Raw genomic sequence first — 27,032 nt, 5'->3', positions numbered from 1 at the left:
AGCTGTTGGGCCCTTGATCAAGGCCCTTAACCTCATGTTGCTCCAGGGGGGGTTGGCCCCTGCTTAGTCAAATCAATGCAAGTCGCATTGGATAAAAGCATCAGCTAAAAATGTAATGTCAAAACCGCACTCACGTGTCTGTGGGACCCGTCGTATTCACACCTCTCGATCTTCCCCAGACTCCCGTCGGAGAAGTAGAGCTTCTCGGCCCTGTGGTCGATGGTGAGGCCGTTGGGGGTGAGGATGTCCGTGCTGATGATGTTCTGGATGCTGTTCCCCGCCACGGTGGACCTCATGATGGCCGGCCGCTGCTCGTTCCAGTTAGTCCAGAACATCAGGCTGCGTCATTCAAGAGAAAAACGCCATTGGAGAAAAACCCCAAAGCACCGCAAACCGGTTTCTGTAACACCTACATCCAACTTTCATGTGTTAAGGCCAGTCTATAGTCCAGTGACTTGTGTTTCTTGACTGAAGCCTAGTGTGAGCCACCATCTCTTATTTTGGGCTACTCCCTGTGAAGTTGTCCAGGTTGTCCAGGTCAGGAGTCTTATGTAATCTGTCCTGGTTGTAGAGCACCTATTGCATCCTCCTTCCTTTAGCTGGCTGTTAGCGCATTGGGTATTTCCCTTTCTGCATCTGTGTGTATGTGTCTGGGTCTATCTGTGTGTGTGTGTGTGTGTTTTGTTTGTGTTTGTGTGTTTCTTACAGATAGATAGGTCCACCTGAAATAAACAACAGGTAGGGGATCGGAGACAGAGTATAAAACCATACAGAACAATAATCTAGAGCAATGGCACTGAGAAGGGTAGTGAGCAGAACCTTGTAGAAATAGCCTTCAGTGGAAATCGTGTAATAAAAATAAAGCAAGGCCGGGAAAGAAGTAATATAAATGTAGTCTACATGGGTGAGGACACACGACCTTTGAACAAAAATGTGAAAGAAAAAAGTATACATCTTAATCTTGCAGCTTAATGACCAATTTAAATGCAATAAAAATGTGATTTCACAGGACCTTTAATGGCAGCTTGGCTGGTATTAATTTACTGTAAAATGTACAGAAAAGTTCTTAAAGTGTATATTTAGTTTTCTCATTGCACAATGTTCTCGCCTGATTAAAGACAATCATGACCGGGCATTTGGAATGGGAACAGAATGCCTGTGTACCGTCATGCATTGTCTTAATGGTATGCAAATGAGCAGTGAGCTGATTTTAAAACTGTTGCTATCTTCTCTTGCAACAATGGTACTTCAATTTCTGGCACATTTAGGTCTCGCGGTCTTCACGGACACCTGATTGTTTTCGTGATTGTGGCCAAATATGAACACCAGATCAATAATTCATGCACCCTCTCCATTTTAACACACTTTAACCCCTGTTTGTTTGCTCAAAAACAAGTGTGTACGTGTTCGCCACCATTTAACAAATGGGTACTGTATGTAAATACCTCTAATAGTGTGGCAATTGCTAAGTGTCAGACTCCCATGAGGAGAGGGAAAAGACACTACATCAAGCTTGGGAATTATTCATAGTCTCTCCTCTACCTGAGGCCTGTGATTATGTCATCGCAGGACCACTTGTCTCAAAGCTGTGCGCGACCTTTAATAACCTTTCATCTCCTGCTTTAGCACTGCCTGGCGAGGCTAGTTCTCACATGACCGCTAACGTGCGATGGAGAGCCGGCAAAATAAAAGCGTGCTTTCCTGTATAGTTATCACGGTCTTATTTCCTCTCGAAGGAAAACGAGAGCATGTTTTTTTATAGAAATATCTTCTCACATTGAAGAATCATTTTTGTTCAACTTTTTTCAAAGGCTGCCCCCGCCCCCTCCCCTTCAAAAAAATTAAAATAACAAAGTCAGAGATATAGTACACACAAAGGGTGATTGCAAAGAATCCTAAAAAAAACAAATACAAAATTCAAATACACATGGATCAAAGTCTGTTCCTTCCAGTTACTTCCTTCAACAATTTTGTCAGGTTGTATAGTTTGACACTTCAGTTTGGAATTTCTGTGCTTTGAAATGCGAAGCCTGTTCTGAGCATTAAGTGCATTTTGAAATACAGTGTGTAAGTTTAGTGACATTACATTATGTATATGTATGTCCCACATATTATACCATTTTCTTGTCGTCAGGGTTATATAGTATCATCTAAATATAGTTTTCTTGTTTTTTTCCTTCCTTTTTTCTACTGAGAAACCGCTGAATTCAGCAATTTTAGAAACCCTTTTCATCATTGTACAAAGTCACACTTGTTATGTGCATTCAGTTTCAACTTGAAATATAAATCTAAACTGCTGAGAGCAGCAAAGATTTATCAAACTGGCCATTTGTCCGTTCCATTTTAACTTAACTCAACAAATATCTGTACCTATTTCAAGTTAGAAAGCTAGCATACGCCCTGCCCTGTACATTGCACAGTGGCTATATCCTAAACGAATTCAGGTTAAGCACCTTGAACAATGACTGTGTTCCACCTAGGAACCAAAACTGCAGTTATGAAGGTCCAGTTCTCTATCTTTTGTGTCATTCTGTGATAACATTCCTGACTCTGAGCAAAGCATCACATCTCAGTGACCCTTTGGTGTCTACATGGGAAGCCCTACATGCCCCTGCAAGCTGGCTACTGAAGCCAAGTGTCAGAGAGTGTGAGAGACAGAGATAGAGAGGGAGCGGGAGAGAGGAGGAGGGGGAGAGAGAGATAGAATGAAAAAAATAGAGGAACAGAGAGAAAGGGCGAGAGAAAGGAAAGGAAAAAGAAAATCTGGAGAGAGGAAAGAGACAGAAAGAGAGAGGGAGAAAGAGACGGTGAAGGTGAGAAAGTGAGCCACATTTATTTAGTCCTACAGCAGCATGAAGGAATGTTTCCTGAGGTTAAAGATCCAGAATATTCCCTTCATTACTGGATTATGGATCTCCCAGGTTCTATAGTCATTTTCAACTGCAGCCGTCTGCTAAAAAATAATTAGATATGTGCAGTACTGGATCCATTGTCGCATTGATTGCGTATGCAATATTCCTCTCCAGGGCAATGCCACCACATCCACAAACCCAATACACCCTGTCCAACCAAGAAGCTGAGTGCTATAAGCGAGCACCTGCCTGGGTATCAATGTACAGTAACACGCTTCTTCCTCTGGCCTGAGTATCAATGTACAGCAACAACCCATTTCCTCTGGCCTGGGTATCAATGTACAGTAACAACCCATTTCCTCTGGCCTGGGTATCAATGTACAGTAACAACCCATTTCCTCTGGCCTGGGTATCAATGTGGAGTAACAACCCACTTCCTCTAGCCTGGGTATCAATGTGGAGTAACAACACACTTCCTCTGGCCTGGGTATCAATGTGGAGTAACAACACACTTCCTCTGGCCTGGGTATCAATGTGGAGTAACAACACACTTCCTCTGGCCTGGGTATCAATTTGGAGTAACAACCCACTTCCTCTAGCCTGGGTATCAATGTGGAGTAACAACCCACTTCCTCTGGCCTGGGTATCAATGTGGAGTAACAACACACTTCCTCTGGCCTGGGTATCAATGTACAGTAACAACCCATTTCCTCTGGTCTGGGTATCAATGTGGAGTAACAACACACTTCCTCTGGCCTGGGTATCAATGTGGAGTAACAACACACTTCCTCTGGCCTGGGTATCAATGTACAGTAACAACCCATTTCCTCTGGCCTGGGTATCAATGTGGAGTAACAACACACTTCCTCTGGCCTGGGTATCAATTTGGAGTAACAACCCACTTCCTCTAGCCTGGGTATCAATGTGGAGTAACAACACACTTCCTCTGGCCTGGGTATCAATGTGGAGTAACAACAACTTCCTCTGGCCTGGGTATCAATGTACAGTAACAACCCATTTCCTCTGGCCTGGGTATCAATGTGGAGTAACAACACACTTCCTCTGGCCTGGGTATCAATGTGGAGTAACAACACACTTCCTCTGGCCTGGGTATCAATGTGGAGTAACAACACACTTCCTCTGGCCTGGGTATCAATGTGGAGTAACAACACACTTCCTCTGGCCTGCGTATCAATGTGGAATAACAACACACTTCCTCTGGCCTGGGTATCAATGTGGAGTAACAACACACTTCCTCTAGCCTGGGTATCAATGTGGAGTAACAACACACTTCCTCTGGCCTGAGTATCAATGTACAGGAACAACCCACTTCCTCTGGTCTGGGTATCAATCTACAGTAACAAGCCATTTCCTCTGGCCTGAGTACCAGTATCAGCTCTGACTCTGAAAGGCATAATGTCATTTATGTAAGTTAAAATGCAAGTTATTTTGTCTGCAAAAGTGAAGTGGCGACAGAGGCACACGTCACACGTGCTGTGAGATGTGGGGACTAGGGAGCAGAGGCTCTGAGTGACTTTAACAGGGAGGTTATTTTTCTATTTTTATTTAACCATGTAGGTCAGCTGTGAACTCCATCCTCTTCGGTGATCATCCTGGGAGTGTGGGGGAGGGGTCTGGTTTTACTGTAATTCTGCTGCCCTTTAGTGCAATGCTTAAATCACTATGCAAAGTAACCCACTATACTATAGTATAGGTTTCAAAAGTGTCATCACCTTCAAAAATATTAAGGTCACAATGATATTGGCATGGATGTTTAAACATATATATTTAAAACATCAAAAATCATGCCCATATATAAAATTTTAAAAACCTGATAATTTTGTTCTGTTCCACAAGCAAGTTCTAATCACGTGGTCTACGGTTGCATATCAAAGCACCCTTTGATAAAATGCTAAATAGAAATTCTGGGTCATCTCTGGCAAGAGGCCACACTGAACCACAGACTAAATTCTCCAGCAGTAATCCCTTCACGATAATTTCATTACAGAATCAAGGACACACAGAGGGGGTGAAAATCTTCTTAAACACTCTGATGCGTACAGATTAATCATCTCAGGTTAATATTTAATTAACCAGCAGCTTCTGGAGTCCATTTGAAAAAGCGCCAAATTACTGTTGGGACGCACTCTTACCGGTCAAAAGTTTAATTTTTTTCTTGATCCCTGGGTGAGCACACTGCTGGAATGTCACGTTTCTAATACACAATTACATGAAAAGAGTTATATCGAATTTCAGCTAGATCGTCTGCATGGGTCTGTGATTTATTATTTTTTTCTTTTCACTTGACATGAGGTATTGTGAGGACTCCATTGTCTTTTGGACTGACGTGCTTCAAATATTAATTGTGTTCATTTGGTCAACATCTGGAGATACAGGGCGGCCTGTAGCGTAGTGGTTAAGGCAAATGACTGGGACACACAAGGTCGGTCCCAGTGTAGCCACAATAAGATCCGCACAGCCGTTGGACCCTTGAGCAAGGCCCTTAACCCTGCAGGGGAGGATTGTCTCCTGTAGTAGTCTAATCAACACTACGTCGCTCTGGATAAGGCACTTTTGGCACTTTTGCCTTGAAAAAGACATTCTTTGCTTTTAAATGTCATGCAGCTAATAACTCTTTGAGATTCCAGCCAGGTACGCACACCTCATTGATTGAGTACTGTAGGTGTGAAGTTAAAGTGACCTGTCTTTGGCAAGAGAAAGAGTAAGATAATGAGACAATATATAGGAGTTAAATTCATTCAGCAAACTCTACTCTCTATCAATACTGCGATTTAATAAGTATGGAACATTGTATTTGTATCATACAGTGGGTTCCAATCGTCTGAGACCACTAGTGAAAATACTTCTATTTAGCATTATTTCATACAAACTTTTGACTGAAAAGCTGAATCTTTGAAAAATGTACATGAATTTCAGAATTTATTAGTATGTGGTATGTCCTCATTTTGCTTTAATGGCAGCGTGCACTCAAGCTGGCATCGACTCCTGGTGATCCTTGGCATTCCAGCATTATTTGAAAATGTTCCAAAGACCATTTTGTGATGTCACTGAAAGCTTGGCTTTTATCGGTCTTCAAGTGTCCTCAAGTGCAGCTCTCTTCCAGTAGTTCTTGCAAAGCTTTGAACTAACTTTAATTTGTTTTACATTTTTCAAAAATCCTAAAACTTTCTGTTTATTTAAAGGATTACAAAAAAAAAAAAATCCATTTTCAATTTGGTCTCAGACTTTTGGTCTTTTGGTCTGTACATCTGTGTATAAGGCACAAAACCTTACAGAACAATACACGATTTTCAGATTTCTTAATCTGCTTCATGTGCATTAAATGTAAGCCTCACAAAAGAGCTAGCAAAAATAAAGAACCAGGCACATGAAACGACTTGCCTCTCTGTTCAACTGGTATAGATGCCTGCATTGGTTAGTAGGGGCCAATAAATGAACACTTGCAGGGAAGCAATGGCCCCAGGATGTGAAGTAAAACCATCAGATGTCAATAGAAGGGTGGTCTGAGTACACCCGGGATGCGTGCTTGGTTCTGCTTCATTGAGAATGTGTGTATTATAAAAGGAGAGAAGAAACTGAAAACAAATCATTCATATAAGTCAGTAGACATGGTGTCTTGCGCTGTTGACATGGTGTCTTGCAAAGTGATGCAATTTGCTTTTGATTCCACCGCACACCTCTTTTAAAAAGGTCTCAAGATTATTATTATTATTTTTCAGAAAAGGATAGCATCTCCCAGAGACAGATATAAAACCCTTCATTACATTGTTTCCCTACCAGGTAACTGATTGAGGTGTCAACTCACAGGAATAACAAGATATAAAACATCTAGGGTGGTCCTATTCAGCCAAACTGACAAGTTGCAATCCAATTCCATTTAGTTTTGAACGTAGGTAGAGGCAAGTAGAGAAAACAAACTCCTTTTTTCCAAGTTAAATTAAATTCAGTTTCATTTACTATTCCAAAATTAAGCAAAGCTACACCTAATATATTCTAAAAAGCACAAATAACTGTTTAAGCTCAATTTAGAATTAAAATGTCAAAAATTATCTCATATGGAGTATGATATATGCATATACTGCATATACACCGTATATCCATGAGCAATTTATTAGGTAGAATTAGCTTGTTATTAGCTTGTTAATGCAAATATTTAATCAGCCAATCATGTGGCAGCAACTAAATGCATAAAAGTATGCAGACGTGGTCAAGAGGTTCAGCTGTTGTTCAGACAAAATGTCAAAATGGGTAAGAAATGTGATCTAGGTGACTTTGACAGTGGAATGATTGTTGGTGCCAGACAGGGTGGTTTGAGTATCTCAGAAACTGCTGACCTCCTGTGATTTCCAGGCACAACAGTCAGCAGAGAGTTTGCAGAGAATGGTGCAAAAAACATAAGAAACCCGGCAAAAACATGTTGTTAATGAGAGAGGTCAGAGGAAAAGGGCAAAAGAGCATCTATGACTGAACACACAACGCGTCAAACTTCTGAGTGGATAGGCTACAGCAGCAGGAGACCAAAAAAAATAAATTAAAATAAAATAAAATTCATAATAAAGTGCTCACTGAGTATGCTTGTGAACAGCCACAGATCAGGCTAGGTTAGATCAGGTTAGATTACCATCACAAGGTTCACTGGGTTTACCAGGTCCAAGATTTTTCACAATCTTATGTATTACAAACTGTTTGTGATACACCAATTAAAGACACCAAAAGTTCCATGCAGGGGAAGAATAGCATGTACCAGTAACACTGTACCATATGTTGCAGTACACTGCACTATGGGCTCCAGACCACGAGTAATGGTGGTCTATTTTGTGAGTGGTGGGGAAAGTGTTGGCAAGAAGGTTGAGAATGTCAAAATGTTTTGCCCCTAAATTTTGTGAGTGCGCCCCCAGTTGAAAAATATACTGCTGAGTTGAAAAAGTTATTTTGGGACGCTGACTATGGTATACTATGAAATTCCATCAACTGGACCACAGTACTCCAGAATGTACTATAAACTGACAAAGCTCAATGGAAGTGGACAAAATGAACAAAATGTATCGTCCTTTGGTCTCAGTGTCTCTGAAGGTTTAAAATGGTGGACTTACACAAGCCAACCAGACCCCCAGAGAAGGTCAGCAGTAAAAGGGATAAACACGTAAATTTCTTACTTCTGACACTCGTCCAGTGCGAGGACGTGCGGGTGGTCCTCCTCGGACATGGTGACCACGGCTTCCCTGCTGAAGGCTCCACGGCGAGTCTGGTCGATGGTGTGCCTCGTGATGGAGGAGGTGGTGGAACTGGTCCAGTACAACGTGTCCCAGCCCCGGTGATATGCCAGACCCTCCACTGAGCCCACATCTGAGGGGAAACACACGGGAAGCAGTGTAGCATTATGGTATTCCAAAGGGCCTGCAGCTCCAAGGTTATAAATTAGTGTCCATAAGTATTTGGACAGTGATACGGTATAGAAAGGGCTGCAATTTCTACATGGTTCACACAATAGGGATGCGAATACCAGAAAATTTAAGGCGATGGCCTCGGCTTTAACCTCATATTCAGATCCAATGTGCTGGAGTACAGAGCCAAGAAAAAAAAAAGTGTCACTGTCCAAATACTTATGGACTGCACTGCACTTTCTTCCAAAGTTGGGTACTACACAACCTTCAGTAGGGTACGTAACCTGAATTGCGTGAGTAAAAACATCCAACTGTATGAAGGGACCGCATGGAAGAAGAACATGAGCTGCCCAATCCCCTGGATAAGAGTGTCTACGAAATGCCTAAATGTAAATAGCTTGACCGACAATACAGCAAAATAACAGGAATGGGGAATCCAAAAAGGAAGAGATGGCAGGAAGCACAATCCATTCTTATGATTTTTGATGGAGATTTTATTTTTATATAATTGTCTTTTAATGAATTGCATATGGGATATTGCACACAGACTGTGATAATATTGCCCCCTTCCGCTCCCAAACCCTTTCCATGGTGAACGTTGAAGAAGTGATTGCCTTAGAGATGAGATCAACTGAAAAGTGTAAACTTGGTCTGTTTAACTGAGGCCAGTTATAAATTGGATATTAAATATTATAGGGTCATGTCCCCTTTGAATGTAAAGTACATTTTGTTCTTAAAAAAAAAAGAAGAGATTATATAAATTGGAGATGCTATGTAATGTTGTGTATATTACTGACTTAATTTAATATTTGAGGTTCACAGTTGGTTTATGGTTTTCCTGTATAGCATAATTACATTCCCCTACCCCTTTTAATCCACTGACAAGTATAAAAGAATGAAAAATATGAATCTAGTTCTGTATCAATTAACCCTTCTGTGTGTAATGCTGGCAGTGGTGAAAACATCCATGATCAATGTTCTTTAGAAAATATAAACTGCAAGGTGAAGGCCAAGAAACAGCCATTTCACCTGAAAAGCGCATTGCAAGGTCAGGGGAAAATAATCTCCACCATGGGTAGTATTCACAAACAGAAAAACAAACAAACAAAAGAACAGCAAACAGCAAAACAAAAGGAGAGAGGACAGTCCTCCCTTTCCCCCATATTTTTTCCCACTTTATTCAGACAAGGGGAAAGCAATTAGACAGAGATGGGATCACAGTAAATATGATTCCATGCTGGGGAATTAAACCCCTAACCTGCACCACATGACCCTGACTGCACCACATAGCCACATACTGTAGCCTCCCAAAGATATCTTTCCATTTTGCCCATGCCACTAATACGATAAACATCAGTGAAATATATGCTACTGCATACTGCTAATTAATAGGCTACACTGTGACCCTGAAACCAACAGAACAATTAAATCCCACTGCTGCACTCTTTAAACAAGTTCAACTGGCTATCACCACATCGCCCTGAGGAAAAAGACCTTAAAAGACAAATACTGTACCTTCCATTGTTGGGTTGTACATTTAGAGCAGGAGAAGAGATTTTGTGGAGAATAGGGTTTCATTAATCCTTTTGGTAGAAAGTGGCTGGCTGGTGCATTATATATGACCGAGTTTCTGGTCAGAAAACTCGTTAATCTTCCCTCGCCCTGTGGTTTCACCTCCCATGATTTTGATGGATCTTCTTCCTTCTTGCCGGTCAGATATATTTGAGCCAAGTCAGCATGGAGCTCACTGAGGGGGGGTGGGGGGGGACAGACCGTGAAGCAGGAGATCTGCAGCCTGTTGGCCTCAATGAAACCTTTCAAAATATAAGCCTTATATAACCTGGGTCCTGGAAGCCATAATGTCTACAGGACTACCCAACACTAATCCTGGAAGGTCACAGTGTCTGCAGGAACACTCAACTCTGATCATGGAGGATCACAGTGTCTACCGGACCACTCATCTCTGACCCTGGAGGGTCACAGTGTCTGTGGCCTTACTAAACCCTCGTCCTGGAGGGTCACAGTGTCAGTGTCAGTAGGACCACTCAACTCTGATCCTGGAGGATCACAGTGTCTGTGGCCCTACTAAACCGTGGTCCTTCAGGGCCACAATGGCTGCAGGACGACCAAAACCTGGTCCTGGAGAGCCACAGTGTGTGCAGGGCCACACAACACACATAGCTATCTAAGCTGTGCCCCCAAACCTCCATCAAGATAAGCAACTAAGCACTGACTTAACTGAAACAATTTAGCCTTTTTCTACATTGGAACTCTAGATTGTCAATTATTTAGAGTAAGCATTGGGAACAGGTCAGTATTGTGCCTTTCCAGGACTGTATTTAGATTAAACATTCAAGCAAAGCATTGATATAATCTCAGATGGGTTTCATAAATAAGCTTCAAACCTGCATTTTCCAGACTAAGTGCAAAGCTTATGGAGAGAATGGAATAGCAATTCACCCACGAGAAAAAGAGAGATTGATCAAATTAATTTGTCATATTTTACAAGTGACAAGTTATGGCAGTTTTGTAAGTTATTATTGTGAATGATGTTTATAGTCACAAACAGTCAGAGGCCCCGAACCCAACCTCGACTCAAAGATATTCTAGAATGATTTATATTGATTTTTTTTTACCTCCTCAGTAATTCTTGACATTTTGGAGAAATGGAGAAAACAAACTCTCTGTGGAACTGCGCTACTCTCTCTCTGTCTCTGTCGGACTCAAAAACGTGAAAGATAATGCGGCCCACCTGCTGCTGACAGCACAAATGTAATCGCTAATGCCACCCGCGGAACGATTAAACATCCGTACAACCCAGGGGCAACGTTGGGTGATTTACCGTCGGCCGGTAGGCGCGGTCAGATCATTACATCCCCGTCTGCCATCCATCACCCCGCACCGCTCCTAACGAAGACAAATTTCCCATCGCAGACGAGGAGCTGTCAATATCACCCACTGTCACCCTCCCCCCCTTCACCTCCATCAGCTCTTGAAAAGGCAGCATAGCAACCTGTTCGTAGCCCAGCAAGTGGGTAGAAGAACCCGCTTTTTAATCTCGAGGTGGCATAGAAAAATATCTAAAAATAATAAAGTAAAGAAATAAAGTAAAGCAAGTAAATAGAGTGTGGAGCATTACAAGTACTTCAGAATGCTGATTGAGAAGTCACAAATCCCTGTAGTAAAAGACAGACACATGAGAAGCCAGGTGACTGAAATTGATGAGTAACCCTTGTTATTTAAAGAAGATGATTACATCGGAGAAACTCATTTAGATGTGTGGACAAGCTTAAGGGAGTCACAGGGACTGGATTTGGACTAGTTTTGGAATCCAATATCACTGTTCAAATTGGCTCACACAGAATCACTCTCTTCCCCATGACATTCACACCAAGGCAAACACTAAATTCAGACCTACATGATTAAAAGCAACCTTGCAGTTTTAACTTTTTTTCTTACCACAGAGCTATATAAAAAAAAGCAAAACAATCTATCAATACATGTTCAGATTTATACAAGAAATACATACATTACATTCTGCATATATTTAAGTTCTACAGGCAAGCATATCGTATTTAACTTCAGCAAACTCCAAGAATTTAATAAGCCAATTGTGTGGCTGTTTGTTGAATCTATACTCATCGTGTGATTGGTGGATGTGAAACCATTGATCTCTCGCATCCCTTATTGGCTGAAACAGCCAATCACCAGAGAATATGTTGCTGCCTGTCAAATCAATGGCATAATAGTTTTCTAATAACTAACAGGTGTTCACAAGGCTTGAAACATCCATATTTCCAATTCCTCTCAAAGCAATAAAACATCAAATGGAATACTTAGGGCGGTAACTGCACAAGCCCCTCTCTAATTAATTGTTTTTGATAAGAAATGCCTCTGACAGCACAGCATGCCTGAAACCATTAAAGAGGCACGGATTTATGAAGACCACATGGCTCAAATTGGAAAACATGCTCGATTAACATCTGTGTCCTTCATTGAGAAGATACTGTCTAGGTACTGCAGGAGTATTTTCAACTTCAGAAGACCCCAAGATTTTAATTTTTCTTCTTATGTAGGGGTCGGAACTCTTTCAAGGGGAGCCAGCGACGATCGGCAAAATTACTCTCCTGCTTATCTACTCATTTACGTTTCAATTCAGCAAACAAACAGCGAGCATCGTCCGTTGATTCAGAACACCAATAGTAAACCTGACTCAGCCTGTCCACCATCAAAATAAGAAGATGCCTCCCAACATCAGATAATGTAATGTGCTCTGCCTCAGTGCAATAACAAAGTACTTTGTTCCCACACACTTACAATGACACAATTATTATTACAAAATTATGTTTGTATTTAAAAGAACGACAAGTACCGAGTCACCTTCAATATCTGATGTATTGCAATGCTAGTCTGGGCTATTAATTCCATCACTTTCTTCGGTTTTTCATACATCTCAAGGACAACACTGGAAGCAAACACTTTATTGTGCACTTGAAGGGAAAATTAAATTCTGATTTCTCTGAAAGGCAGTGCCTTAGTTCTCCGATCCATTTACATGTGAGGATATTAGGGAGAACTGGCACATTCCATAAGATTATTCAGGTACCAAGAGCTTCTCTTGGGGTAGCAATTCTGCTGCAGACTAGAACAGCTTTTTTTCTATTTTTAAAATGCTCTAGTAATTAATCTTATAACAGACTGCTCTAGCTGACTCTTCTGAAAAACGGATCATTAACCCACACCCATCCACATTCCATTGGTGTGGGTGCGTATCGTTGAGATGAGCACATTTCTGTGTTTATTTTATTTTTTTGTTTCCATTTTCCTGTCCAAGGATGATGCATACATATGTTTTTATGTGTATTTTTGTCAGGGCGCTCACAAAAACAAAACAAGTGCATCTCAAGGTTTTTTTTTTTTTAGCGTGTAATAAATAAATAATGATTATGTGGAAAGGCAACTTTTTTCAAGAATGAAGCTGTGAATGGGCAGACTAAACTCTCATCAGCAACTACATAACGCACCACAGCTTTTTACTTGTAAGAACCAGCAATCAAGCACGTCAATTATAACTTAAAAAATTGCAGCGAACAATAACTTCCTTCCAATGCGACCAGTTCAAATGATTACAAATTATCAGACATTTGAAATTACCAATTAAAGGCAGAATCAAAATGATATGGCAAGATCCAAAATCAAAGACTGTTTTATCTTGTGTCTGGAACGTTAACATTACCAAGCCACCTGCTGGTTTGTTTGGGCTTGAGGAGAGGGGTAATCAAAGCAACTCAACAGCTGAACCTTTCAGCCACCTCTCGGGTTGGGTGTTTTTAAATGCCAAAGCGCGGTTATCTACTATTCCCTGTTGCGGTCTAGTAGCAAAATAATATTTATTTATTTATGCATTTATTTATTTATCTTAAAGCATGGTATCATGATATCTCCTCATGATATTTTTCTCACTGTATACAAACAGGTACAGAGCAGAGACTGTTAGAGACAAAGGACAAATGGGATGTTGTAGGGGAGGATTAAGTTTGAATAATATGGGTTGAGGGTTGGGTCCATAGGTATTACATCAATAGGTATTTTTTAATTTGTTAAATCTGGTTTTACTCATGCCTGGAGCTACAATTACAGCTATTATATTATTATTATTAGTTATTATGGTTGGTATCAATGATTTTATTCAGGTTTTTATTTTAACACTAAACAAAATAAAACCACATAAAACTCACATGATATAATAGTGGGGGACATATCATTTTACCAGTGGTAAATGTCAACAAGTCAACAAGTCAACAAAATTCAAATTTCATTCTTCAAAATATATTTTCGGCACACAATGTCATTAAGTGAGTCTTTTTCAGTAGATTTAGCAAACAGCCATTTCATCTTCACTAGCAAATATAGTGAAATCATAGAAAGTCAATGTTGTTTAGCTAACTAGCCCAATGGTCTTGTGAATGTTCTTTCCTCTCAGCTGTCTTTTTTGGTTTAAACTGAATTTTACATTTTTACATAATTCATTTACAGAAATCTATATTTATCTCTGAATAGAATTTTGAAATTCCATTCGTTCACTATTTCTTTTTTTAGAGATGCAATTGCAGTCCAGATGTTGGCAGAAGCAGAGGTACATGTACACAAATGTCTGTAAAATTAGCTTGATGTGAACAATGCTTAACGCTGTCATTCAGTCACTCCTCGTCAAACCACAAAGTATACTGTTGCAACTGACAGATGGTGAAGCATTCCAAAAAAAAAACACACACTCAAGGTTAATGGGAAAAAAATACAGAAATACTACTAAAAGAAAAAAAGAAAAAAGAAAAAAACTGAAATAAAAGAACACAGTACAGTACTATGAGAATGGCAGTCTGGCAATCTGCACTTTCCGAATAGTACTTACTCTCTGCTATCCATTATGTCCCTAGTATTACCCTTTGGACTATGATTAATCACCCAAGTGTGGCAGGCCTCAATAAATTAAATTATTTCAGGATGCCGAATACTCACATACAGTGATATGGGGGGGGGGGGGGGGGGGGTGTATGAGAGAATTGATTTTTTCTCTTTTCTCTCAGCCTTTACTTCCCTTTAAAATGGGGGGAAAGGGGCCATTTCATTCATCACGTGTCAGACAACGAAGACGTATGGGAGCTTAAACACCGTTTTTGACAGTTCTATTGGTCCAATTTACTGGCGGAGAACAGTGCCGGCCATTAGAGAGCTCTTACTGGTTCTGCTGTGTGTGTAAAGCTACGCAATACATCACAGGTCGAGCCACTTTACGTTTGCGGCAAATGGTCTGTTTGCAAATGGCCACTAACACTTAAAACATCAGTCCAGGAGAAAGAAATGACCTATCCAAGAGCATTTGTTTTAAATCACTGCAGGCTGACGCATGCATGTACGATATGTAAGAACTGCCATTCAAAACAACACTGTCAATTCAAATGTAATATAAATAAAACCCCTTTTTTTACTATCATATCTGGTGTAATTGCAGGTTTCCCCATATGAACCGCTGCCGAATCAGTCTCGGCTCAAAGTTTCTTCCTGTTACTAGCCAGGGAGTTTTTCCTTGCCAAAAAACTCATTCTGAATTGAATCATAATCTGGAACCGCAAAACAATGCCTCAGCATGAGTCCAGGCGACCGTGTCCAGCATTTCTCAAAAACGGTTCTTTCTCTCTGCAAAGTTGCAATCTGGCACCTTCTGCTGTCCGTAAAGAGGGCTAAAGGGTGACATTACCCATGAGCCACAGCGTGCGCGCCGGCTTGATTAAGGGGACGGAGAAGGAGCTCTGGTGCTGAAGGGGACGCGGCAGGCCTGGGAACAGATGCTGCCGTTTCAAGCGCTAAGTCCTCGTGTCAGCGGTCCATCTCTCACGACCGAGTGCACCGAGAAGTCCCGGCTCCGGGTTCTGGCCCTTTCTGTGTAACAGACCGAAGGCGTTGGACCCACACAGCGATGTAAGGCACACTGCCATTAATACTCCCTGGTGATATTTATTAAAGTGAGCGAGAGAGCCGTGTAGTCTGTCTGATGTAGATAGATATCACCAGGGAGCATTAATAGCAGTTTGCGGGTATTATTTCCTTGCTTTGTGTTCTTCTTTTTTACCTAGCACCCACACAAAAAACTTTGGATGCGCACTTGCTTCTACTGAACTAGTTGATCTGCACTGCAATCAACGGCAAACGCAAGACTCGTCACTTTCCCAAAGCGTACTGGTTACTCGGACTGGGAATGGGAATCAATACTTAGAGATGTCCGTCATCTTAGACCAACACCCCCAAGTTAAGGTGCTGTGCCACCAGATTTTTCAAACAAATATTATTTTCCCACATTGCTTTGCACTTTGCCAGGGGCGTAGCTAGGAATTTTTGCCTCCCAGAAAGAATATTGCTGTGGGTCCCCCTTTCTTAATAAAACAAACAATTTCAAACCCAACTATTGACTAGTGCCCTGTGCTCTGGGCAGCCTGGCTAAGGTACATGACTGGAACCCGGAAGGTAGGTGGTTCAGCCCCCGTGTAGTCACAATAAGATCTGCACAGCTGTTGGTTCCTTGAGCAAGGCTCTTAACCCTGCATAATTCCCGGATGCCGCACGGTGACTGCCCACTGCCAAGTTACTAGGATGGGTCAAATGCAGAGGGCAAATTACCCCATGGGGTTCAATAAAGTATATCTTCTTCTTCTTTGTATTAAATGATCCAGCAAGCGAGACGTGCACTAGAAGGATATACTGTAGGCACAGCGGAGAGAAAAACTAGGGAGGTAAAAGAACACACAGTCAGCCGAGGTGTCCACTAATGGCTGGCTGTAGGCTAAGCAAGTCTAAATTGTTGATAAAAAGGCACACGTTGAGCCTTATGAGATATTGAACTCACATTATTAAAAAACGAAATGTATGTATAAAAAATACAGGCCTGCATCTATCAGAATCAGACGTTGGAAGCCATCTTACAGCTTACGGGGCTTGAACATTAAAATGGGGCAGACGCCCCCACCCATATTACTGTAGCTCCAACACCCCCCCCCCCCTTTCATGTATCATGCTTCCAGCTCTGCCTTGCAATCCCAGAACACCTCCCAGGGGCCGATACCACCCACGTCGGAGAAGACCTACATTAAAGCTACACTCATCCACAAACCAGTAATCTCTCCATCATATTGTTTGCAGGATATACTTTGTGCTTCACTCCATAAAGTCCTCTGAGAGTGAGAGAGGGGAAGACTAACTTTATCTGACACTAAACTTGTATTTTCTTCAAAATACCATCAAACAGCCATGTCAGTAATACTTTCACTTGAGGCTTATAAAAAGGACTCTGACACTACAGAACCGGCACATTCCATAAAATTTTATTTTGCTGGGTATGGATATTGTACCGTTGGTATTGTCTGGGAAAGTACATCATGGGCCAGTTTCACAGATTAAGCCTGGTCCTAGACTCAATTCATTTTTTGAAACGGAGATTCTCCATACAAAACTCCATTTAATCCAGGACTAAGCTTAATCTGTGTCTGTGAAACAGGCTCAAAGAGCCATTTATTATAAACACACCTCATGTAGTAGGCTTGGTATTGCATGATGGTAAGACAGTAGGTAGATTAATGCAGTTGCTATGCTATATCAGTGGTCTCCAACCCTGTTCCTGGTGAGCTACAGTGTCTGCAGGTTTTTGTTACTCTGCACTTAATGAATAAATTATAGCAGTGATTACACAGTTAACTCACCTCACCTGGTTACTTGGGTCTCGACTGGGTGCTGATTTTAAAGTGAAAACAAAAACCAGCATGCTCAGTAGCTCTCCAGGACCAGGGTTGGAGACCACTGTGCTATATCATATATAACTAAGATAAGTTAAATATTAATTTGAGAGGCAGGTATCGCAAGGGTTAAGGGATACCAGACAAAGATTAATAGGGAGGTATTAAAACAGGCAAGCGTGATATAGGACAGGGCTACACAACTCCAGTCCTGGAGGGCCGCCTGCTTGCCAGTTTTTCTCCAAACCAATTACATTAGTTTTAGTTTTCTGACAGCTCTATAAACTATGTTAGTCCACTCCTGTACTTGGGCACAGCAAAATCTGTAGGATACATTTGCAGTCTGTGGCTGTAGCTTGTGCTTATACAGATGTCAGATCAACATCAAGAGCAAATTAAATAATTACGAGTAGGCATTGAATCCTGAAACGGATCGGCCCTTGTTGTGCACCCCAGATATAGGGGCTTGAGAATAAGGTATGCAAGGAATAGTAGTGATGCCGATAATAGCCACTGTTGTTTTAATCTTTTATATTGCAGTATTCCCAGGGCCGGCGTCAATTCCATTACTATTCCATCAATTCAACAGCAGTAATTGCAACAAGTGGCTCTGAGGAAAATGAAACTGTCACAAAGACTGAAGCCACAGAAATTGGATGACAAAATGGAAAACATGGACAGACTTAAAAGCAACATACAAATGAGCCCAAAAACTAGCAAAAACTCTGAATTATCACTTTCACATTTTTGTGAGACAGGCATCGCAGAAGGATGGGAGGACGTTGTAAGGGTTAGCTACCATCGTTGCACCCTCGCAAAAAATAAAAGCGTGGTAAGGAAGATCATCATCGCTGTCCACAAAGATCACACAGCAGCTCCATTTTACCAATCTCACCCAGAAAAATGTTGTCACTACTGTCTGTTATTGCTCATGTGTCCCATCATTTATTCATACAAATATCTATAATATATGACTGTTTCTGCAATACAGACAGTGCAGCCAGCCAGCATTAACCTGCAGTAAATGCACTCACCCTGGACATGGTGAAAATGTATTCTAGCAAACATAACAGGCTACCCAGAAGGCTTGAATAACATCTTCACCTTTGAAGTAACTATTCAAAGAGCAGTAGCACTAAATACATTTGTAGATCTTTCCAGATGAGGTTTGCAGAGAGATAATCCATGTTTAGGCTTCTTTTATAATGGCAATAATGGGAAAAAAGGCTTCAGAAATATAATGAGAAATGTGTTTTTTTTTCCTGATCAAAGCAGGCTGCACATAAAAAATATATATTTAAGTCCAAAACTCCACAGCCATGGATTTCTGTTAAATATGGTGGATTTTTCACCACCAGATTTTAAAGAAACAAAGCAAGTGAAACAAAGCAGTATTTTGCTTGATACTTTAACAACATAGACTATATCACCACCTCCTAGCCAAAACAAAGCCATACAAACAAAACAAAACGACCTAGTGACCTCAGATTGCACTTACTTTCCACAATAACACGTCGCCCTGTCCAGTCATCGTTGATGACCTGGATGTTCCCAAAATGGACGTCGCTGAAGAAGATGCGGTTCACCCCCGCCGTGCCCTGCCGATGGTCGAAGGCCAGGGCAATGACGTTCTTGAAGTAGGCGGGGTTCTCATACGGCCTTATGGGCGAGTTGAGGTTGTTCTCGTCCGAGAGGTGCACGCTCTTGAGGATGGTCCTTTCGGAGTAGAGCAGGTAGCCCTCGTATCGCTGGCAGGTGAGGCCTCCCTCGGACAGGTAACCGTGGGCACACGCACAGGTTCTCCTCCCTCTGCCGTGGTAGAAGCACAGTTGCTGGCAGCCCCCGTTATTCTTGGCGCAGGGGTTCGTTCCTGGGGGTGACACTTGTTTGACACTGCTGTAGTTCTGCAACATTCCCGATTATTTAGACTCAATTATTGTGTGCACACACAGGCATACAGTGATACATGCAAAGGTGGACCTAACACGCATACGCGCGCGCACACACACACACACACACACACACACACACACACACACACATACACACACAGACACAGACACCCAGATACACACACACCGGTATACACCAACACACTCACACACACATTTCCCTATTTATCTCACATCAACATGAATAGTTGTGGCCCTCTCGGTTGTAAGGACAAAGCTTTTAGTTAACATTTCCCTGTTGTGCAGAATGTATTTGAAAAAACTATTTAATGGTAAACATGTTTTGATGTCTTCAGTACAACCTTGCCATTAAATGTTTGACAAAATGGAATGACATGCTTTTATAGTAGCTATGAATCATCTCCCACGGTGATTGCTCAAAACTCACGAATGCAGACTGAACACTGTAGCATCAATATTTCTATTGAAATATTTTCAGTTTTTGTCTGGGGCTGTGTCATTAATTGACTGCAAAGGCCAGCAGGCAGGCACCTGTTGGACTGCTGTCACTACCAGCTGTCAATTGGCAAATGATTTGCAGCGTTTTTGTGAAATAATTTACCTTCACTTAACAGCTGATCCTCTTCTTAACTGCCTTGTCTAAACTCTCCACAAATCAGTATTCAAAGCCATCCACTTAAAAATTTCACCAATCGAGCAAAACATCACGTATAACATATCTGTGCTATACAGTGATTTGCATGTGAGGGAGAAGGCATTCAACAATGCATCTGACAATAACAAACATTTTAAGGATACTTCACAAGAACCAGCCGGTCATAATCTAAACCTTTAGCATTGGAAAACGAATACATACCCTGCTGAAAAAAACAGCTCAACCTAGGTTTTGAAACAGGGTTATTCCATGGGGTGACCTCAACAAATTATGTAAATGTTCTTTGTATATTCAATAGAGAACATGCAAAACATTAGCCTCATTGGATTTGTCATTATACAGACAATGGCTCTTAAGGGAGGGTGGCATCCAAAAAGTCACTCATGAGTGGAAATTGTCTACTTTCATATTATGAATTATGAATTTTAATAATGCCACTCAGCAAAAAAGTTATGGACATTGAAAAATGCTCAATCATGCAATCATTGGATTTTTTTTTCTAATGTTTGATGGCATACTATGTCAGCACCACTTCCAAACTTCCAAGACTAATAAACATATTGGTTATGACCAGCCACAAGGAAAACAAAGTGAAATTGATTATTTATTCTAAAATTATACAATGCCAAAATCTGGGCAAAAGTGTAAGATATTCAACAAAACAGATGGCTAGGTAGAAACTTCAAAAGGTATACTACTCATGTCCAAATAATTTAGTTGATACTGTAATGCCTTTGCATGTTTTGATCGATTCAAACAGAACCAAAATTTACAATAAGAAGTTTGGAAGTCATACATCAAGTGTTGCTGATTTGGCAAGGGGCATGATTTAACATTTTTCAATGACCACAACTTTTTTTGGAGCGATATTATCAGAAAATTGGAGTGCACAATCTTAAAGTAGACAAACGATTTTAACATGTTCTCAGGTTTTTCCCTGCGTTAATACCAAAGATATGATCCTCCCCCCTGTCAGGAGCCATTATCTTTGGAAAGACAAATCCAATGAGCCATTTTCACTATTAAATATATATATAATATTTCCACAAAGTTTAAGCAAAATTGCTCCGGTCGATTTCTCACAGGATGACCAAACAGCTGGGAGCTGGTTCACCAGTTAAAACCAGCTCCCAGCTTGACATGGTTTAGCTGGTTAACAAGCTCAATTTGCAAGCTGACCAAAAGTTACAGCAGGGTAAATACAATAAAATGGTTAAGGTACATGATTGGCACCCATGAGGCTGGTGGTTCAAGCCCTGGTGTAGCCATGATAAGGCCCTTGAGTAAGGCCCTTAACCCTGCTTTGTCCCCTGCTTAGTCTAATCAACTGGAAGTCGCTTTGAATAGCATCAACAAAATAAAAAATGATAATATCTTTTATTTTATAAAAAGCATAAAAAACGGCAAGGGAGGAAGAAGGTAAATTAAGAGCGTCATTAAATGGAACCTCAAACCTTTCTCCCGGCCTCTGTTAAAGATCTTCACGTCCTTCAGGTTGACCCCCAGTCCGCTCCTCAAGGTCATGGCGTCCGAGGCGTCGTTCTTGAGGCCTCTTCGTATGGAGCCGTTGGCGTGGGCCCTGTCGCACATTGAGACGGGAGGAAGGGGGGGGGGGGGGGGGGGGGTTGGGGGGGGGTGCGCGTGAGGAAGAGGAAGTTTGACAAGAGCTAATCAATGGCCCTCGACTAATTAAAATCGAAGAACTCATTAAAATACAGTAGACAGCTGTGCCGACAGAAGGTGAGAGAGCCGACTCCCGTGGTGACATTGAGGTACACGAATAAAATTTGAATAAAATAGGGGGGAAAAAAGACATCCTCGTCCAGGTAAACGACACAAGGTTTCAACTAGTCGTGTTTTTTGACCTTGCGAGGAGGAGGCTGGTCTTACAAAGCTAGAGCAGCTGGCCTGGTCTGACCGCTCGAGAGACTGTAACGTTTGTGGAAAATAAATGACCTGTCAGACCAGTAGATGTAGGTGCCGAAGACGGTGACTGAAAACAGGTCCACGTTGGTCGCTGACAGCACAATCTCCCGGTTCTCCCCCGTCTCCAGGTTGATCCTCTCGATCTTGTCCGTTCGTGCGTCACACCAGTATAATTTGTTTTCCTGCAATTAAGTTAACTAAGTAACTGCTGAGTAGTTAATCTCCCCGCTTTGTGTACAACATGAATTAATGTTAACAACTACATTAGATAATGCCAATTCATATTGGAATGAAAACAAAAACAGCTAATCTATTTGTTAATGGTTAAATAATCATATGTTTATCCTTTGATGTACTGTATGTATGAATGTTCCTGTAAATTAGTTAGTAGTTAAATATATTAACTAATGCAAATTGAATTTCATGCTTAATTAATGTATTTGTACATCAATTAATTTGTGTAACAGTTACATTAGCTAATGCAAATTTATGTACCCCAATTGTAAAGTGTGACTAAAACTTTAGTGGGCAGATTCCTCATCTCACTGTTTTATGAATGATAGTAGTACCAGATTGACTCGAGGAATGGGGGGAGGGCAGCAGGGTTCAGCCGAGAACAGGTCACCGCAGAATGTGATGTCGGATCTCACCTCATAATCGATGGAGATACCGTTCGGCCAGGCGATGCCGGAGTTCACCAGCACGACCTGCTCCGACCCGTCCAGGTGTGCCCTCCCGATGCACGACGTCTGGCCCCACTGCGTCCAGAACATATACCTGCGAAATAAAGAGAGGAGGAGCGGGAACCACACCCAATCAGCCTTCCCGCAACACAGCTCCCGTCACACCCCCCTCTGTCTAGCGCCTCCGAGTGGTCCAATCAGCAGTGCTCACTAGCTTATTGTCAATCGCTCTGTGTCGTGTCGGAACCGGCATGTCTGTCTTGCCACTTTTCTTTCATTTCACAAAAGGAAAAAAATAAAATAAATCTCCTTTTGGGGTTTCAAAGGAAAGAAGAAAAATATCGCTACATCTTATTATGACAGCTTTCCTTCACCTTTGCCTGACTAGTCTGTCAAGTTGTCAAAGGGCCTTTATCTCCGTCTGATTCGAACATGGCCTGAAAAGCTGTACGTCTGGAAATGTACACGATGATGTGGAATTATGCTGTTGTTGATGGACAGACGTCATGGTGAACAGCCATCTAGGTCCCGGCGGATGGTGAGCCCTTCTCCAAAGACTCCAAAGATTTTTAAAGAACCTGATTTCAACTGGAGTGGCGCAGACAGCAGGTTCTCAGAGGAAATAAGGTACTTGTGTATATCGTCAAAGGAAGTGCCTTAATCTGAGACAATATACTGTATGCGTACATACATATCAACTATGGTGGTCAATTAGTAAACAATATTCATGTCCATTGAAGAGTTTAAATAGCAATTAAAACTGTTATATTGTCAAGCACATACAGTTAAATCATTGTGGATACCCTCTTTAAAAATAGAGGCCTGCTACAAAGAAGGTCAAGCTAAGAAATCCTTTCTTCCTTTTGGGGAGTAAAATAACTACCTTTACTGAAATGTAATACCGGATATGATATGTTACTATGCTGCAGAGCAGGTGTCTTTATTCCTTGTCCTGGAGCACCACTCTGTACTTAATTGATAAATTAAGGTAGTTGATTACACAGTTCACTCACCTCACATGGTTTCTTGGGTGTCAATCGGTTGCAACTGGTTTTGTTAAGGCAAAAGCAAAAACCAACAGACCCTACAGCTCTCCAGGACCAGGGACGAAGATCACCGCTGTATAGCATGCAGCATTTTACAAGTATGTGGACTTTTTGTGAATATATGATAAATATATTTCACAGCAGCCCATCTGCAGAAAAACGGCATTGCAATATTTGAAAGTGGCATTCATTTGGATGTTTCCCCATGTACAGTACTGTGAAGTGTTGTGATATCTTGATAATACACTTTTTTTTCTATTTCTGAAAAGTCTAACCTTTATCAAAAGCGATGCTTGTAGAATTTCTGCTGAAGAGTGCATGACTATATTTAGTTTGCGTTCTTTGTTCTTCTTTTTCTGCGTGCCACAACCTTTTCTAAAGAGTCTCCTGCCCTCTTATACTAAATATACAGTCTATGAATACATACACATTCATGTTAATCAAGAGATTACTGCCAATTTAAGCCACCCACTCTGCTGCCACTTCATGTCACTCGTGAGCAAAATTACTAACTCGCATTTTGCAGACAGGACAAATAAATGAATAAATAAATTATAATGTATTAATAAATATGTAATAAACAAAGAAATGTATAAAAAAAACGTTTAACATTTATTTATAAATATGTCTCTAATAATTTATTACTAAATACATGAAAGCAGATGTAATGTTGTCCACTTTGCCTGCAGCGGGAGATATCGATCTCCTCTTGTGATGAAGGATCAAGGGTTGTGCACGGAGAAAGAGAAAGGTTGTGTGAAAGATGTGAAAGCAGAACACTTTGGACGTGGGCCTCGTCTGACCCCACAATTCCAACACTCTCCGGCACTTAAAGAATCAATGACATCCTCCTTTTAACAAAAAATATATCTATAAAATCTAAAAATTACAGCCAGCACTGATTCTCTGTTGGTAAAACACAAGTCTGGACTCTTTTTGAAGAAGGAGGCCAAAGGTTGTGGACCTCAAATTCTGCAAAAATAAAACGAATAAAAACACACCAACGGAAAGGCCAGAAGGAGCGTGAATTACAGAGAGCGGAGATGACAGGTTGCCTCACCGCGATTGCCTAACGGTTTGCCCTCTGCTTCTCTAACCGGGTGTAGGAGGGGCAGGCATCCAGCTACATTCACACCCGTGGTCGAACATCCCCCGGTCGCTACCGTGCTAGTCCAGAGGAAACAATGTGGTGGAGGAGCTTTCAGACGGGAGTCTGAAGTCGCTGACGTCAGCCTTCCTGAAGTGGCAGTAAAGTGGAGCCGCCGCTTGGTTTTCCGCTCTGTACGCCTGTCCCTTTTCTATTTGTTTGAGGGCCTCGTGGGCGAGAGAGGCCGTCCGTTCGTCTCGGGTTCGGCGAGCGGTCGAAAGGCGGCCGAGGACCGAGCGCGCCCGGTGCGGGCCGCTGATCTTTCCCTCGCTCGCGGATCGAGCCAAATATCGACAATCGCATTTCCTTCTTTTCAGTGTCTGTCAGCTTCGGTGGCGGTGAACACAATGAGCTGAACAAAGCAATGAACTGTGAGGGGCCATAAACTATCTGAGGAGCTGCTTCGGCGAATGCTGTGCAAATCAATTAAATGCGCAATTTGTTAGTTTTGTTTTGTGTGTGGGGGGGGGGGGGGGGGGAATATTGTGCAAACAATACGACAGCCATCATTTATTCCCCTGAAAAACGGCTCCCTGCTATGTTTTACACACAATTCAAAGTTACTTTTTTGTGATTTCTTTATTACTCAGAGGTAAAACTTTATACATAAAAAGCATGAAATACATGTAATACAAAAATGTATTCAACTGCTCCGTTGAATGGTGTATGAATGTATTTGGCTGTTCTGCTGAAAGTTATAGGGTGACCTCCAGCTGTTTTATTGAGTTGTTTAACGTGCCCGATTAATTTATGTATTTATTTATTCATTTATTTTGCATGCGGCATGCTGGGTAAGTGCACTGTATTCTGGGGGTTGTAGTTATTAACTCTTACCCTCTCATTGGATGGACAGCTATTGCTCTCGGCTGGTCGAGACCCTGAGAGATGACCACCGAGCGGTACTGGCCGTTCAGTCTGGAGATCTCGATGAGATTGAAGCCGTGGTCTGTCCAATAGATGTTACCTGTAAGCAAGACCAAGAAGCAGCATCTCCGTTAGAAAAGCAACGCTGAAAAAGCATCTACAGCACAGGGTACATGAATTGGCATTAGCTAATATAGTTATTAACATGAATTCATTGATGTACAAATACATAAATTAACCCTTGTGTAGTCTTAACATTCTGTACACTCCCATTGTCCGAAGGGTAAAAAATTAGCAGTCTTCACTAAACCCCTAAAATAAAGCAGCTTAATTGAATTGTAAACCCCAAATCTATTTTGCATGAAGAAACAACCTGTCACTCATCACAAACTTTGCTTTGAAAAAAGATAATTTGGGCGTTTTTCCTCTGCTGTTGAACTGGCATTAACTAATGTAGTTGTTAATATGAAATAACAATGTACAAATACATAAACAAAGCAGAACAGCTTAACTTTACTTTAAAAGTTACTGTGCTGATACCCCTCTCTTTTCTGTGTATTATTTGTACATGTTTTGAAAGATACTGACCGGCGAGCCAGTCGACTGCAATCCCCTCCACGCGACCGATACCAGTGGTGACAATGTCCTCTTTCCAGGTCTGGTCCCGCTTTGCACGGGAGATTTTGTTGGAGCCCATGTCCGTCCAGTAGATCGTGTCATTTTCTGTGGACGGGCACCGAAAAAGAGCCCGCTGTATTCTGGGGCCAAGTTTACACACCACTTGCAATCAAGCCATAAAGGTCTAATTGATAATAAAAAACAGATGATAAACTCTTAATTAGGAAGTAGAAAGGCTTTCATTACCCAGAATTATATCTACAGGTTCTAAAAGTGATTGCAAATTCAGCCTAAATTAAGATCTTGACTAAGGCACAGGCATTAGGCGGAAGAGGTGTACACGTTTGACCATTAATGTGTACTTTGTTATTTCTGGACCTGCCTCTTAGTGGAGTACAGCACAGTTGGTTCTTCTTTATATTGCTTTCAAATTCCAAAGGAGCAGCAGTTTATTAAATCGCGTAAATCTGGAGCGCAAAAAACACAGACTTAATAAAAGGATACACAAAGATCAGTGTTGAAATCATTGGTTCATTACACAGGTAAGCATAGGTGAAACATGGAACAATTCATGTTCGAGTATTAAACAGCAAAGAAAGTGACATATTTTGATTGAATGATGGGTTTCAATTCAACAGG

At 41.4% G+C, this 27,032-nt stretch overlaps 1 protein-coding gene across 1 annotated transcript in view; it reads right to left on the bottom strand.

Moving 5' to 3' along the window:
- The window catches only part of LOC133123174 (low-density lipoprotein receptor-related protein 1B-like), a 484,946-nt gene that overhangs the window by 148,153 nt on the left and 309,761 nt on the right, over nucleotides 1–27,032 (bottom strand). The window contains exons 35-42 of the mRNA XM_061233491.1: nucleotides 26,364–26,498; nucleotides 25,746–25,875; nucleotides 22,686–22,812; nucleotides 22,066–22,217; nucleotides 21,564–21,688; nucleotides 19,040–19,411; nucleotides 8,030–8,219; nucleotides 135–339 (exon numbers count right to left, since the gene is read on the bottom strand). Coding sequence (XP_061089475.1) covers nucleotides 135–339; nucleotides 8,030–8,219; nucleotides 19,040–19,411; nucleotides 21,564–21,688; nucleotides 22,066–22,217; nucleotides 22,686–22,812; nucleotides 25,746–25,875; nucleotides 26,364–26,498 — 1,436 coding nt within the window. The remainder of the gene's footprint in view (nucleotides 1–134; nucleotides 340–8,029; nucleotides 8,220–19,039; nucleotides 19,412–21,563; nucleotides 21,689–22,065; nucleotides 22,218–22,685; nucleotides 22,813–25,745; nucleotides 25,876–26,363; nucleotides 26,499–27,032) is intronic.

Source organism: Conger conger, chromosome 3 (assembly GCF_963514075.1).
Source record: "Conger conger chromosome 3, fConCon1.1, whole genome shotgun sequence".
Taxonomy (NCBI): Eukaryota; Metazoa; Chordata; class Actinopteri; order Anguilliformes; family Congridae; genus Conger; species Conger conger.
Note: the sequence above shows the minus strand (reverse complement) of the source record. Positions and strands in the feature narration are given on the sequence as shown.